Source organism: Acyrthosiphon pisum, chromosome A1 (assembly GCF_005508785.2).
Source record: "Acyrthosiphon pisum isolate AL4f chromosome A1, pea_aphid_22Mar2018_4r6ur, whole genome shotgun sequence".
Classification (NCBI taxonomy): domain Eukaryota; kingdom Metazoa; phylum Arthropoda; class Insecta; order Hemiptera; family Aphididae; genus Acyrthosiphon; species Acyrthosiphon pisum.
Window position 1 is genome coordinate 42,513,889 of NC_042494.1, and position 17,545 is coordinate 42,531,433.

The 17,545-nt window shown below is 31.9% G+C and overlaps 1 protein-coding gene across 1 annotated transcript in view; it reads left to right on the plus strand.

The window, feature by feature from the left end:
* The first annotated feature begins 4,656 nt into the window (after nt 1-4,656).
* The window catches only part of LOC100569199 (inhibin beta chain), a 73,909-nt gene continuing 61,020 nt past the window's right edge, over nt 4,657-17,545 (plus strand). The window contains exon 1 of the mRNA XM_003246878.4: nt 4,657-6,090. Coding sequence (XP_003246926.1) covers nt 5,763-6,090 — 328 coding nt within the window. The 5' untranslated portion in view covers nt 4,657-5,762. The remainder of the gene's footprint in view (nt 6,091-17,545) is intronic.

Consider the following 17,545-nt stretch of genomic DNA (forward strand, 5'->3'; position numbering starts at 1 on the left):
CACAGGTTGAAAACCACTGGTATAGGTAATTATTATATTATATACCTAGGCATAATGAGTCAGAAATTTACTAATCATTATCCGGCATATTAATTATTATAGTATTCAGTGTGTACTGCGCCCGTATAATTTTAAAAGTACCCATACTCATATCAATACACTATATTATTGTAATTGTATACATATTGACATATTGTACATATAATTATATTATATGGATATCAGCTACGTTAACAGTGGCACCGAACTATTTTTTCTAAGTCCCGTGGAAATTGGAAAATATAAAATACATTTTCTACATTGGTATATTATAATACAACCTATATTATTTACGAGTAGGTTATAGGTACACGCTCATAAAAGTATTATGTTTATTGGTCGGTATACAGTGGCGCAATAATCGGGAGTGTTGGGTGTGAAATTCACAGGGCCCCCCCGATTTTTGGGTGCCCCGAGATCTCATATACGATATTCCTACTATAATGTGTAATATACAAAATAATATAGGTAATAATAATTAAATATAAATACAATTAATATAATATAATCTATTAATTTATATATAGATATATATATATATTATAAAATAGCGAAGCCCCTTTTTTGTATGTACGAGCATATCTCGAAAAGAACTCTACTTATTTTAATACGGTTTTCACTAGTAAATCGGTCGATTCACGGGGAAGGTTTTAATGTATAATAATTTTCTTTGGTAAAATAAATTGAGTGTCGGTTGGCCGAAAATAATAACAATCTATGTCTATATATATAAACAAATAAATGTTTGTCTGTATGTCATTGATCTCCTCCTAAACCACTGAACATTTTTTGTATGTTTTTGAGAGAGTCTCTGAATGGTTTAGATTCACTATTAGACCCAGTTGGTTCAACCCGGAGAGGTATTTTGAGATTTTACGATAGACATTTTTGTTCATTTTTTTTTTTTTAATAATTAGTAAAAAATAGTATTTTAAACGTTTGCCATTAGTTACTCTGGTAGATGAGGTAAAAGGATCCATTAAATCGTCGCACGCTTATGGTTTCGAATAAAGAAATTATATCTTAAAACAAATATGAGAGTTAAATGTATACTTGTAGACTGTAGCTATTATATAGGTTCTCAAAAACTACTTGACCGATTTTGTGAAAATTTCAAATTATTCTTGGAGATATCACGAAAGTTCAAGAGTACTTTGAACCACGTTCGATTTATACCAAGTGCTATACTGTGTTTAATTCTTGCTAGCAGGTAAGGGCCTCGGTCTAGAAATGTTCACATGGGCCCCTTATTATCAAGTTGCGCCACTGTCGGTATATACCTGGGCGTAACACGTTTCCACCAAAAGTAGACCTTTCCCTTTTCCACCAATACCCGTTTCCACCAAAGGTGTATCTTTCCCTTTTCCCCCAATATACGATTCCACCAAATGAGATCCACCTAATTATTTGGTTAATTTACCAAAATAATTTGTATACTACGCTTATATTAAAACCTTTAATGCAGTAATAAGTTTATTAAAAATACTAATGCTGGATTGAAAAAAATGATATTATATTAGTGTATTTAGCTATATATATATTATACCTACTTATATAAATATAATTGGTTGATATTTTTTTTTCAATCGTAGAATACCTATACTTTACAAATAATTTCAGGTACGATTTTGTGAAAAGTATATTCTACAATTTTAAAAAAAATATCAACTAATTGTGTATATAGTTGCAATTTACATGACTGAGGTATCATTTATAATTCTACCATAATAATTATTATATTTTTTTTTCAAATTTTTATATCTGACCATTTACAATTGTACCATAATAAATATTATATTGTTTTTAATTTTTTTATTTTATTTGGTGGAAACGTAAATTGGTGGAAAAGGGAAAGGTACACTTTTGGTGGAAACGGACATCGCTCATATACCTATACTATCGCCGTTTATCGGTATAATGACTATATTACTATAATACGCGTTTTTTAAGACACACACACACACCGCCGCCCATCATAGTTCTGGAGAATTTTTCCCACTTGGTATCCGTAATTAGCATCACAAAAATTCGTCTATTGGTCTCATTAGTAGTCATAACACGCTGGTTAATGCCTAACGGGGTCAATATGTATAGTATTTTTAAGGGCTATTTCCACATATTTTAGGCCATTTTCCCGATTTAGTCGCATATATTTTGTCGATTACTACAATTGTCTATTTCCTCGACTCATTGCTACGAAAAATATTTATGTTGGTGAATTTTTTTTTATATAATTTGAAGTCATTCTTTGAAAAATATTTTTCTATTTTTGGCTTACAACAATTGTCAATTTTATAAAATTGACTAATAATAAAATAGAGAACAAGTTAAAATATTTCATTGATTTTATCGACTCCGAGTTATTCATAAAAATTAACAAGGTAGAGGTAATAAATTAATATTGTTGTGTAACGATGTTGATTTGTGGGTAAGGCTCGAGGTTTTTTGTGATAAAATTAGGTCGGCGGTGGTCAATGTCAAACATGCAAGTGTTAGCTTTGGAAAACCAAAATTTCACTCTACCGACATCGGTAAGTATACCCCACCTAGTTGCATCATGTGGAAAGGCATGCAGGGGGGGTTCACTTGTACCATGGCATTTTATCGGGGATTGGCAAAGGTATTATTTCTAGGGGCGAGGGCCCAGATATGCCAACAGCAGTAGAAATCATAAAATCTTCAAAAATAAAGAAAGAAAGCAAGAATATATTTAACATACATAGTTTATAATATAAAAATTTTATTTCCTCAAATTATTGCATATAAATACAGTTATTTCACGTTTCTCCAACTGCGATAAATGTTGACGTATATCGACCATAACATAAAATAACCCAATAATATAAATTTTAATTTTTTCAATTTTTATTACTGTCACATTTTTCAAATAACTTGTACCATCATCTGTGAAAATGTAATGATATGCGGGTGGATACCCAAGTACCCATGATCTGTTTCCAAGCCATACACTCAGAGGCGGACTTACCATTTTTCCGCCCCTAGGCATTACAACACTAGCGCCCCGTACATTGGCGTGCTCCCACGGGGGGGGGGGGAGTAATGTTTCATGAACTAAAACAAAACTAGGTATAAAAATTGTATTTAGGTATTTTTATATTTATACATACCATTATACCAACTAAACAAATAAAGATTAATACAATTTTGCATAAGTACATACTGTACATTTGCACACTTGTACAATAATTAAATCATTTTGCGCCTTGATTTGAGCACTCTAGTCTCTATAATCGTAATCGATTAGCAAATTTCTGAGCAGTGAGCAGTATGCAGCGTATGCACTATCAGTATTTTTTATACTATTCGCGCGTCGTCGCAATATTTATTTTTATTAATTACTTTATCAAGACACCTGATTTCCAGAATTAATTCCAGTATTCTAATTGTGATGCCGGGTGCGGGGTGAGGCGGGTCATTCCACTAAGCACTGTGCGTCGTGCGAGCTGTCCCCCAACCTAGCTAGTAGAGCGGCTATATACAATGTAGTAATGTACTCGGCGGCCCGAGGCAGTATATTTGACCGCCTTGGCTGGCGTTTTGCGCCTGCGCCATTCACAATATTGTACGTGTTTACGCCACACACCTGTATACCATCTCCCATGCATTAACATAGGCAACGCCGGCAACTGCCTCGTCGAGTGTCGATGTCGAACCTCTAGCGGTGGCGGCGCAGCGCGGCGCGCGCTCGTCGCAGGATTAAACTCAAACGGCAAGGTTAATAGCTTATAAATTAAAACGTTACTGCGACGTGACTACGTGAGCCATTCTCCAGTTTCGTGCAAGTTGTATACGAAAAAAAATTGATATAAAATATAAATTTAGATAAATAGAATTATGAAATTATGAAAAACTATAAAAAGTAAAAATTAACTAAAAAATTGCGCCCCCAAAAATATTGCGCCCTAGGCCAGTGCCTTGGTGGCCTATGGGTAAATCCGCCCCTGCATACACTATTGTGTAAAAACGATAAATTAGGTTATGGTTGCGATTTTGGCGAATAAATTATTTTGCCCCGCCTCTAGTTTTTTTTTATCCAGTTTTTTATCCATTGCGTGTCAAAGCCAATGTGCCCCAAGCAGACCGACGAAAAATATCAATGCAGTAGGTTTTTTTTCGTGACTTGGGGTGAGTGTGGAGTATATAAGACGATATATTATATTCGGCTCGTGTACCAACTCATCGTAGGTTAGGTTAACTTACCTATGCATACCTATATATAAATGAGTTTTTTCGCAGCAACGACGACGATGATAACAACTAAAAAACAGTTTTTCTTTACGCTTAACGACTATTATAATAACGACGACGGTGATGGTTGATAAACATTATAATGATAATAATAATCTAATGACCGGTGCACAACGCCGTTTGTAAAATACGACAAACGCGGCGGCGTTGGTGGCGTGTGCCGTCGAAGAAGAAGAAGAAGAGAAGAAGAAGAAGAAGTCGCCGCCGTCTTCGGCGCGTACGAGAAACCCACAAGCCGGCCGGGGGACCACCGGCAGCGCTGAGAATTGAACCTTGTCTGTATAGGTGTCGGACACGTGGTGCGCGCCGGTTACGCATGCGCGGCACACCGGCCACACTACGGCGGCGGCGACGGCAGCGACCGGCCGGCACACTGGTGTGCTGCGGTGCGCGCGTGTGTTTTATACAGTGTCCGCCGACCGTCGGACGTCTTACACGCGTTCGTATACGATATCTGCCGGGTGTGTTCCCCCCCGACGAAGCGGGCGACGTACAAATTAATAACAATATTTTATATTATTTTGTTGCTCCGTTTTTTTCCACGGACGGACCGCGAATAGTTTTTGTTTCACCAATCGTCATTTTTATAAAAATTTAAAAAATATATTTTATCATATTTAAATATATTTCATATTTTGTTTACCGGCGAAAGTTATATTATTCAGTAGTATTTCCGCCAATACTACTACTACTACACACTACTACATTACTTCTACGACTACTACTATACGACTACTACTACAACTACCGCCACTACTTATACTACTTCTAGTAATAATTTACTAATATTAATATTATAATACTGATATTATAATAACCGCGGCAAAAGTGTACCGAGGTAGTTTATCGAACGCGACGACCGTGTATTAATATTATAGTCGTACGGCTATATTATATTATAATATTGTCGTTGTATTAGACGACCGCGACACCGGTGCCTGGGAAATAAAAATCGTCGCAGGTGGTGGCAACGGCGGCAGCGGTGGCGACGACGACGACGGCGGCGGCAGCGGCGTCGGTGGCGATGTCGCGATCACTGTCCGCGACAGACGACCCGTTTACCACCCAACAGCACATTAGCTGGACGATTAGCTGGTACACCGTATGGTAGTGTACACGACACAACAACAACAAAAACATCAACAACTACAATAATAATAAAAAATATTCAACGAAAACACAGAGTCACAGACGCACAAACGTCGAGCGTGCACCACGACGACGGCGACGACGACGACGATAACGATTCATTACGCTAAAGACAACCGCATCTGCAACCAGCAACTGCAACTGAATCCGCGACTGCAGCGACAATCGTCTGCAGCCTGGCCACATATAGTTATTATGCCGGTGCAATTACCGCCGTGGACGCTATCGGCCGCCCGATGAGTTGTTATTGGCCGCCAGTCGCGTGTGTAACGACGTCGCCGCCGACCTGAGCGTTTGTGGGAAGTATGTGGAAGACACGTAACCGATACAATTGGTCGTGGTCTATACGTATTGTCGTTGTTGTAGCCGCCGCAGCCGTAACGCTCGCGATGTCCGCCGCCGAACCACGCGAATCCGCCGTCTCCTCGTCCTCTTCCCTGCGTTCTACTTCCTCTTTGTCGTCACCACCGTCGTCGTCGTTATCCTCCTCCTCCTCTTCTTCCTCCTCCTCATCCTCCTCCTCCTCGTCCTCATCTTCGGCCGCCGCTACCAGTGCGATAACCATCGTCACGTCACAACTGGAAAGAGCACCGTTCGGCCGCGATGGCACCGAACAACAGACCAACACTCCAGGTAAGTCTGTTACCTATCCTGCTAACACACAAGTCCTATTGTTATGAATCCTGGTCGCGATAACTCGAAAAACTTATCAACTCGTTTTTGATTTTATTCCTCTTGAGGTTGGGTTAGGTAAATTCGATATAGGTATAGGTATCTCGAATAATGCACAATATGTTGAAGAGATTTTTTTGTCTCCCTTCAACTTCGACTTGTTATTTCGACTGTGTTTTGTCTTATAATCTTGATGAGTAGAAAAAAAAATTGGTTCTCTGCCTGAAAACAGTCTGACGCTGATGACACGTCCTGGAACTCCCTCCTCACTGGTTAAGACTTTTTCCGCACGACAGACGATCCTTTATGACTTATGAGTACATTATAATATACTTATATATGACTGATAACAAGCATAGGCGTAGAATTGGGGGGGTGGCGAGGTCTGAGGGTGCTATAGCCCCATTGAAATTTTGTTCAGCTCCCTATTCCGTAAATTTGTTTTAATTACATTTTTTGAATATTATGTTGTGTACCAGAAACATAATAGGCTGTAGCCCCCTATATAAATTCATCACGGTACCCCTATGATAACGAGGCTTCCATGATAACTTCGATGGCGTTCAATGATTGCGATTTATGATCCTATTCAAATGCAACACCTGTTGACGACACTCGTTTGTCATGTCTTCCTTCTTATACAAAAAAACTGAAGATACACACATGACACATACAATCGTATATGTTACACGCAACTTTTTTTCTTCAAATTCCAATTTGAATAAAACCGGTATTTTTTATTGAACCGTCAGTAAATTGTTGGTAGGTACATATCTAACATAATAATAATAAAATAACTGCATAAGTACCTACCTAGTATTCTAATGGATATCTGTTAGAAACCATGTACTTGATAGTTCGACATATTATTATTATATTGACAACCATTTACGTGATTATTTAAGTTGGATTATTTTTGTTTCACCTTCCCTATTAGGTACTTTCCCTTTTAAGTGGCTTTAATATGAATTTATTTTACATTTATAATAATGTAATACGCGCAGAAATGATTTATGATTAAAAACTCGTTTTATTTACGTTCTCTTTCTATTGGCTCTTCGATTTGTTCATAAACTGATGTGGACAAAATTTTAAATACTATACTCCCAACTCACAGAGTCGTAATTATACAAAAATGTAATTTTGTATGTAGTTGCACTTTATACGTGGGTTGTATTATTATACTACGGTATAATTTTGGTAGAATATCGTTAATTCGTTTATGAACTGCAACTTCTCATGTTATTTAACCCAAACGCAAGCTACATAGAACCATCTGAATCATTTAATATACCTATATAAAAATATATAATTAAATATTAGGTATACTCATGATGGATTTTATATTTTGACGTCCGCGGGAATCAATTGGGTGCCTGTAAAATATACATTATGGGAATGAATAACTCGTAGAGTGAGTGGAAATTTGAGTTCTGATAAAATATATGTATATAGGTAATGAAATAGGAGAATAATCTTACATTGAGTTGTAAATCATTGCCATATTATAATAAAACAAAAAAATGATTGCGCTATATATAATAAATAATATTTTTTGATTAAAAACAGGTTTGAGTGTTCAATAAAATATAGATCTTGTCTATTACCTTTACCCGCGTTAGAATTCCAGAAAGATTTCGGTATTTCGATTTATTAACTACCTATATAGGTTTTATACTTCGTAATCGTTTTAAATCCATCGGAATTACAAGTGGTCTGTTCCAGAAACAATTTTCTATCATTAGAATGACGTGTATATACGTGTATTTTACACATGCAATCGTTACCTTCTGCTTCTATGTTATATATACACTTACATTTGAGGTTGGAAAGGGAGGTAATCCAATGATGTATGGCAGTGAAAATATTTTACTTATATATTGTGTAAATTACTTAGTGATTTTTGTTCAATAATATATGGTATCCACTGTCTAAGGCGTCAATCAACTCTTAGATATCAATTCAATGTAAAATAATTATGAAATAACAATAAAAATAATGTTCTATACATTTTTCTACCACATATTTAAATAAACAAAAGTACCTATATAGTAATAGTATATTTTCACATAGTATATCATACATTTTCCATAGTGCGTGTTTCGCATATATTATAATAATAATATCTTATGGATGAATTGATCTCCGCTGGATCGCCCGTCTACAGTATTAAAGAAACCTAAATATCACGTTATATATAATTATACATTTGTCGTTTTCTGTATGGTGCCAAAGGTTTTAAATTGTTTGTGTTTGAGCAAATAACGTAGTACCTAGTATACGATAACGTAAATTCGGCAGGTATAATGCACTTATAGCTTGCCATAAGTCCCTTATACAAAGATGTATATTAATTAATGAATAATATAAAAAAAATCTTATGTTATATTAATTGTTCTTTACTAATGTAGTAACGGAAAAAATAAAACTATTTAAAATGTACACTTTTCGCATTACACACTTCTCCAAACTATCTAGCCACTCGTCTATCGCTACACGCACTACTTCTACAACGGTATTGAGGCAGCTGATTTTATCAAATCGGATTTTAGTTATTCGATATTTCGATAGGATTAGAACAGCCAACAGGTCTTTTCTAAACTGATCCACAGTTGGTAGTCAAAAGAGTTGAGATCTGGACTTCCCGAGGGCCAATCTTGAGCAGCTATAAATTCGGGTAAATTGACTATCGTTTTTGCTTCATGAGCTATGCGCTGAATCTAGCTGAAAGGTCCAGTGTATTCCTACAAACAAGGTTCACTTAAAGGCTTCACTACCTTTTCTAAAATATCATTTTGCTCATTGATCGCTCGTGTTTTCCGTCCCTGTTCGCAATAATGTAGTTGAGTAACGCCCTCATATGACACTCCCTACCGAACCATCACTGAGGTCGGATGATGTCCCATTTCTACTCTTTGAATTTTTAGCAGCATATCGAGAGCTATACTCTTCATAATTTTGACGGTACACATTTTTTCCACTGTACAAAGAGTATTTGTCTGTGAACATTTTTCGCGTACTGCTGAAGTGGCTTCTTTGCTCTTGTAGCTCTAATTTTACGCAAAGCTTCTGTCAGTGCTTCTCCAATAAGCACAAAGACCAAGGTTTTTTTTAATTATGAGTGATATGGTTCTTGATGGGGTTTTCATTTCTCGAGCCACGATTAATAAATATAAGGGCCAAACTCATAGCACCACTATAGGGGTAGGTGAGTAACCATATTATTTTATGTCGGACCAGTACCAAAATTACGAGACTTAAACGAATACGATTTTTGTATAAACCCATTTTTTTTACCATATATATTGAAACACTGATCTATATTGGCTTTTTCTCGATCATCAAATGGAGTTTATGGTAAATTGCGTTATTTTATTTTTCCGATGATGATCGTTTATATCACATTCACGCTCCTATAAATGTTGTGCGTAATACACTGTGTGTACCTACCGATTATATATTATAGGTACCACCTAGGCAGGTATAATATATTATATTCAAATATAGTGATCAATATTAAAATATTATGTTCGGCCGAAATGAAAATCGCGTATTTTAAAATACTATTATGCGCGGTGTATACATTATTATTAATTATACGGGGAAGGAAAAAAAAATCATCGAAAAGCGTTTTAGCCGTGACGGCTGTCAACGTGTTTTCGTCGGACAGCCTGTGGCGGCGGCATGCGCTTATACAGCTATAATATTATTATAATACCATACGGCGGAATGATTGTTAATTTCTTTCGTTTCGGCCCCATACGGACGACATAAAGACGCGAATGAATGCGCCTCAGCCGCCGGGAGAGGCGGGTATAACCCTCTCGGGCTCGCGGTGCACCATTATAATAATAATATTATAACTCTACAACAGAGTTGTCCGTACATTGGCCGCGCTGCAGGTTTAAATGTCACTTGTGAAAGGTGACCGTCCTAAAAGGACTTGAACGGGTAAACTGGTATGCGCCACACAATTAGCATGCATTCTCCGGCGCGACGTGGAACGAAAAAAATATGTAGGTACAAAATATGCGCGTCTGTTTATTTAATAATAAATTATATAGGCATAATACGAGTACGCTGACACGCGCGGGTCGGATCCAGACGAAACAGACTTCGGATCGATGGGATACGCGTGTCTGTATTTATTATAATATACCATGTTCGATGTAGGTACCTATCTAATATAATAATATTATTATTATCGTAGTACGTGCCGATAATATTATATTATTATATCGCTCGGTACGCACGCACGTTGGGCGGGTGGGCATTGCAGTTTAGCGGCCGTGTACGCGGCTGCTTGCTCGACTGCAATATTTTACAAAGGTTTCGATGTAATTTTTCAACAAAAAAAAGAAAACAAATTCAGTATGCTAGGATCAATAGTCGGGTATGTTTAGACGTCGGATAGACGCGTACAGTGTATTAGGTTTCTAGACGTACGATTATAGAACACCTTATAATATTCCCATCGGGTCCGTCCGTCCGTGTTAGTTACTGGTAGGTATAGGTACATATTTACGACCATTGTTATTAATTATTCCATTTTAATATCAGTATTCATAATTCAGATCAAAAACTAGAAATACATTTAACTAGAGGTTATTCATATAAATATTTCAGTACTGTAGTTGAATAAATAAATAATTTCATAACGGACCTCATGCGGCCAGCATATTAAAAAGTGTATCAAAATATATGAGTAATTACTATATAATTAATATAAATTCATACCAGCTACTATTAAAAAATAGGTACCAAATTATTAAGGGTACCTAACTACCAAATTCTTTTGAAATATTACATACTAAGTTTAAAAATTATAGTTTTTTGCGTTGTATTAAAATACGTTTAGAAACTGGGAATTTAAAACGCACGTAGAGTGCGAGCTTTCCTTACTTGTTACCTATATTTCATACGCTGATGTAAATTTTCTATTTTTCGTTTTTCGATTTTTGTTTCTGCGTGAACACGTCTTGCTGAGAATAAAATTGCACGTCAAGAGATAATATTATTACCTTCTATTTTTATACAGTTACACCACACTGTACCTGAGGATCTATAATGTAATACATAATGTATACGCAAATAATATTGTTATATATATATTAAGTTAATCTCATCAGCCGTAAATACTAAATTCAATTGTAAATAATTCGTCATATCGAATTTTATTACGTTTGCACGAATAATAATTTATTTTATCTGTACAAATAATATAATTTTCTATATATGTATATTGTATATTATAATGTATTACATATTTACGAATCATGAATTTTACTGTCTAAGTACCTCCTATAGGTACAAATTTATAGTCGATATAATATTTTATAATTTCGCTTATTTGGTATATTTGTAATAAAGAAATGGAGTCTATCCTTTTTGAAAAATGTTCAATGAGTATTGTGTAAACTGAAGATTTTGGTTTATAGTACTATATCTACATACTATTAACCATCTAAGAAAATTTAAAATTAGAGATAAATTTTGAGAACATGTATTTATGCTCATAAAATTTTTCCAAAACTATTTGAACATGGGCGATGTGTGATAAAATAACATTTTTAATATAATATATGATATATTATAAATCTGTTAAAAAAATGTCATCGTCAAAATTGGCTATTCTTATTATTTCATATTCAAAACTATATAATATACAATTTATAATATTTATATACAGAGTGCTGCAAGGATATACCCATTAGCTGTAGAGGGGGACTCGTTGGTCGGACAAAAGTCAAAAACCGGTTTTTTTCTATTTTACCTATAAACTAAAAAAATGATTCAAAATCATAAGATTAATAAAAATGAAATGTTGAAAGGTCAGCATTTTAAGAAAAATAAACTTTATAAAATGGCTATCTTCAATTATTTTAAAGATAAAAAAATGAAAAAATATTATTTTTTTTAAACTTTTTTTGATGTAGGTAATTAAATTAAAAACAAAATTTATGTAGTCCTCGTCTTTGCAAGTCTAATAAAAAAAGAAAAACATATTTATGATATAGTTATTATCTAAAGAGATATCGCAATGGGTAAATCCTCGCGAGACATAAGCAGAATTATATACGGTGGGACAGAACTGTACTACTATCTAAGTATTATATGTAGGACTTTTGAAATTGAAAAAAATAATTTCATTAGATTGCGTAATTATTATATTTAAAATATTATAAGCTGTATTATTCTAATATATTATGGAAACAATAGAATTTTTTTATCATTTATAAAATTGTATCATACTTAGCTATCATTACTTTACTATCATTTTAAAGGATTATCCCGTTTTCCCCTAATGATCGTCTTAAAATACTTTTTTTTGCATTAGGAGACTGCAGACAATTTTGAATATTTATGTTATAATTAAATAGGATTAAAATTATTTTATAATCCCCTAATTAAAATTTAAATAATATTACAAGTAAAAATGTCAGGAAGATATAACAACATTGAATATCATATTTGTATTTGTTATTTATTAATTTATGATCATTTCTATGACTAAACGGTATCGAAGTATGTTATTTAACTACCACGATTCAGGCTCATTAGTCATTCCTAATACTCAAGTCTATGAGTGATTGTTTCTGGAATGCATCGACACGATATGAGCACTTAACACCAAGTTATCGACGAATTATTAGTCATTATTAATGAGAATGATTTAATTTAAGTTTTTGAAATTGTTAAATTAGATATTTTTTCATAAGAAATTAATAGTTTATAACAAATCTAATAAGCTACCGGTGATATTATTTATTTTAAACATAATATGTTATTGTAATTGTGCATAAAAGAAAAATTAGATTAAATTAATTCTAAATATATGAGAAATGTAAATTTAATTATTAATTATAAATTTCATATTATTGTGATATGCAATATTATGTATCATATAATGGGTAGGTAGATACTATATTATTTATTAATAAATTATTGCTATCTACATGAATAAAATTATTAATATTTTAATTTTTAAATGTGTTTGAGATATTCAAAATGAACAGCTTCAATTAGTGATGAGAATAAAATAAACTGTTATCATATAGTTTGAACCATTGGCGCAAATAGGTGGGGGCTTGGGGGAACTTGGTTCCCCCAGGTCAATAGTCAGTAATTAGTACTGAGCATATATAATTTTTAGAAAATATTATAGGAGCTTTAGTCCCCCCAAAATAATTTGTCTATTTGCGCCTATGGTTTGAACTACAAAAATATATTTGTATTTATGAGTCTTACAAATTTAATACACCAAATAATTGTTATACTTAACTTCTATATAATGTAAAACGTATATAATATATTAAGTATATGAATATGAATCCATTATAGTTATAAATGTGTCGTATTTGCTGACAGGGCGGCCCCCTTTTCGGCCAAAATGTACCCTTCCCTTTTCGGCCACTGTCCCTTTTCGGCCAGCACCTACAGTTGCTAAGTTATAACACCTACAGTTATAAAAACTGAACTTAACAATTTTTATATTTAATTAAATAAAAAATATAACAATTATTGGCATATTATTTCAGTTGATTATATTATATTAGTATTTATAATCAATGTTATCGTATCGACGTATCGTTAAATTTAATAAATTAATCGAATAAAAATTAATATAGTCATATAATACATAAGGTAATAAGAAGGTATATAATAATAATAATAATAATAATAATAATAATAATAATAATAATAATAATAATAATAGTAAAATATAAATTCATGAATAGATTGTCAAAATATTAAGATTTCCGATTACTTACATTAGTTGAAAAAAAATTAATATAGTCTTATAATACCTATGTTATAATATTTATGAAAGTAAAATATGAATTCAATAATTCATGAATATGCCAAAATTGAAAATATTATGATTTCCATTTACATTAGTTGAAAAAAAATAATAGTCTTATAATACATATGTAAAAAATAATTATGATAATAAAATTCACTTTTTATAATTGTATGATATTTGCTTTACAAATATGTAACGACATATTTTATATCTGATTGGATCGCGTATTATATTATATCAAACATGGAAAAACACTGGTTTATCTTTATTAAATTAAACTTATATTGAAGAGTAAAGATAATAAAATTAGTAACATTTTTCAAACAAAAATTATTTTTTAGGTAATTTATTTGACTGAAATCATTTTATTGCCAATTGTATTATTTTATTATTTTTTCACTCAGTTGTAAGTAATAATGTTTATCAAAAAATTATATTTTTGGATACAATCATATTTAATTAAATATAAAAATTGTTAAGTTCAGTTATTATAATTATATATTTTAAAGAAAACTGTAGGTGCTGGCCGAAAAGGGACAGTGGCCGAAAAGGGAAGGGTACATTTTGGCCAAAAATGGTTACGCCCTGCTGACTGATGGGAGTGGAGTGTTGAAGGGGACCCGACCCCTCACCACTGATATTTTATACAACCATGTTAAATTAATTTTTGTATTTTTACGTGATTTTAAAAAATAAATATTTTTGTAACATGATATTATGCTTTATGCGTGTTTGACACAGTTAACAATTTACTAACATGATAATTGCATGCATTAGGTATAGTTAATAAATAAATGAGAAAGGACGTAGATATTACAGTTGAGACTCATGGACACAAAATATAAACCTAATTTGGTCAGAAAAACGACTTAATTGGAACAAAAAAAAAATTCTAAATATACTATACAATATAATATGTCAAACAATTTAAATATGGAATACTAAAAAATGTATGTAATTATTATTAACCAACTACATACAATCAATGTATTTTATTGTATTGAATTTTTCTTATTCTGTATATTCATTATTACTTATTAGTATTATCAAATATCGCAATTCGCAATCGAGTATTGGTGATTGACAAAACCACTGATTTATATTTTTATGAAAATAATCATCTCATCCTATATGTTGTACTTATTTATTAGTTATTTCATGTTGTTAGTAATGAATGCCGTAGATAACAACAGGAAAATCAATTATCAACTGTTTTATCAGTATCAACTAGGCGTATTATATCGAACGCAGTTCAGCCATAATTCTAGCTATGATTCCAAATTTGGGACTGAACTGTATTAATTTAATCCCATGAAAAAAGGTGCAGCGATAGCGGTAAAATTCTATTGTCTCGGAAGTACTCTTGTAATAGAGGTAAATATTTCAACAAGCTGCATTTTACCGATATCGACACAATAATTATAATATGTTATAATTTTCATTCATATCACTTATCAGTATTCAAATTTCAAATAGCAATGATTATTTTTGTTATCAATTTGGTTTTCTAGTATACAGTGGTAATGGGAGAGGCAAAGGTCTAGGACTAGGACCACATTTCTGGGGGACTGTAGCACCCATATTTTGTCTTTGTTATTTTATGTAAAAATACCACCCACACCTTTCAACTAAATTTATATATTTCAAGATTTGTAAGTTATAATAAATATAAATTTACATTAATAAGTATTTATAAATAATTATATCACAATCAATAAATGTTGTGTCTTTTAAATTTGATAAATTCTTATTGGAGGTTGCAACATACTCGTACATAGACAATTTTTTTGCCTCGTCGAAGAACACACTTTCGTGATTTACTGTCCAATATTATACTAAAGACATACCAATATATATTTAAATAGATAATAATTAAAAACGACTCTTTGATATGTCGAGTATAATATTTCAAAAAAGTAATTAGAAAACTTATGATTGAAAATGGTGAAACTATAAGTTCATACCTACATTTTGAATAAATATAATAATATTGTGGATACCAGTTTTGTAATAACTAGTTTTTATACAAAATGTCCAATAAAATATTAAAAATAATCAATATAAAAACATATTATTCCAAACGGTTCGTAGAAGAAATGTTACATTTTTTTGATTTATTGTGGCATGTATTCAATTTGCATGTTTATGTTATGTTAAACTTGAAGTTGTTTTAGCCATGATTTTTTATAGCATCAATAATTTCCATCAATAATTTCTCAGAATTAAGTTCGCTTTTGTTCGTATATTGTTTTAGTATTGTTGTATACTGCAGTTTAATATAGTAATATATATATATATAATTTTAATGTGGCATCCATTTATGTATTGGTATCAATGCTAAATAATTTTATGATACCACTGTTAAACTTTTAATTAAATGCATTTATACATCAACTTTGATATAGGTAGGTACGTCTCTTTTCGTTATGAAGTTTTAATCTAAACATATAAATTGGGGGTTTGACGTGTTTCATTTAAAACATGGTGATATACCTAGTTATTTCTTTAATAAATGGTAATTAAATGTTTTGACGTTCTACGAATTACTGAGTAAATACATTTTATTTTAATTAGACCGATTCGTTCTTATTTCACAGTAGAAACTCTATGAAACAATGCCAGTTAAATTGCAATGATTATGACTTAAAAGTGGTTTAATAAAAAATGTTATACAAACTTAATTTGCTCTCGTCTAATAATTTCAACCGGGAATATTTAACTTTTTGATAAAACAAAAAAGTATTTTGCCCCCACGTCTCTATTTTGCTTTAATAATATTCTTTTAAGGTCTTCCCTTAGGCAAACACCTACGTCCTACAAGTTATTAAATTAATTTAAAAATATAAATTTGGTTGATTCAAGTATAATAAATTTAACAATAAAAATATATTGACAGAAGTATTGTGGTCTTCGTGGAATATTTTAGCTTATAAACTATTAATACAAGATATATCATATCTATTATTTTTGATTGTATGGCAATTACAACATGTATAATACATGTACTATGATTATATTATAGTAATAATAAAATTTAAATATTTTGTTTTTAATAATAAAATAATAATTATACACTTATTATAAACTTAAAAGTTTAATTACGCATTCTTATTTTCTTGTGACTCGTTGTATACAATTTTAGATTATTAGAAATGTTTGAAAGTATTCAAATTCTATTTTAAAACCGGTTACATACTAACATGGAAATAAAAAGTGTGTTCCCGTATTTCATATCATTTTTTTCACTGCTAAATTTGCTATACCCGTTTAAATTAAGTCCTGAATGTAACTATTTTATTTAAATTAATGTATATTAAATTTTATAATACCGGGTGATTTTTTTATCATTGAACACTCATTATTTCAAAAAGTGTAAATTTTTTTGAAAATATATTTTTACATAGTTTCAAGTCGCTTATAAAACAACGTTTTTCTTAAAAAATTATATTTTTAAATATTTTTATCCTTATAATTTTTTAATTTTTTTACTTTTTTGAATGACAACATAGGGTTTTAATTTTATATTCCAAAGCAGAATATTTTTCTTAGTATTTTGATACATGAAAATCGAATTTGGGACGAGTAGTTTATGAGTTATAAATATTCAAAGTA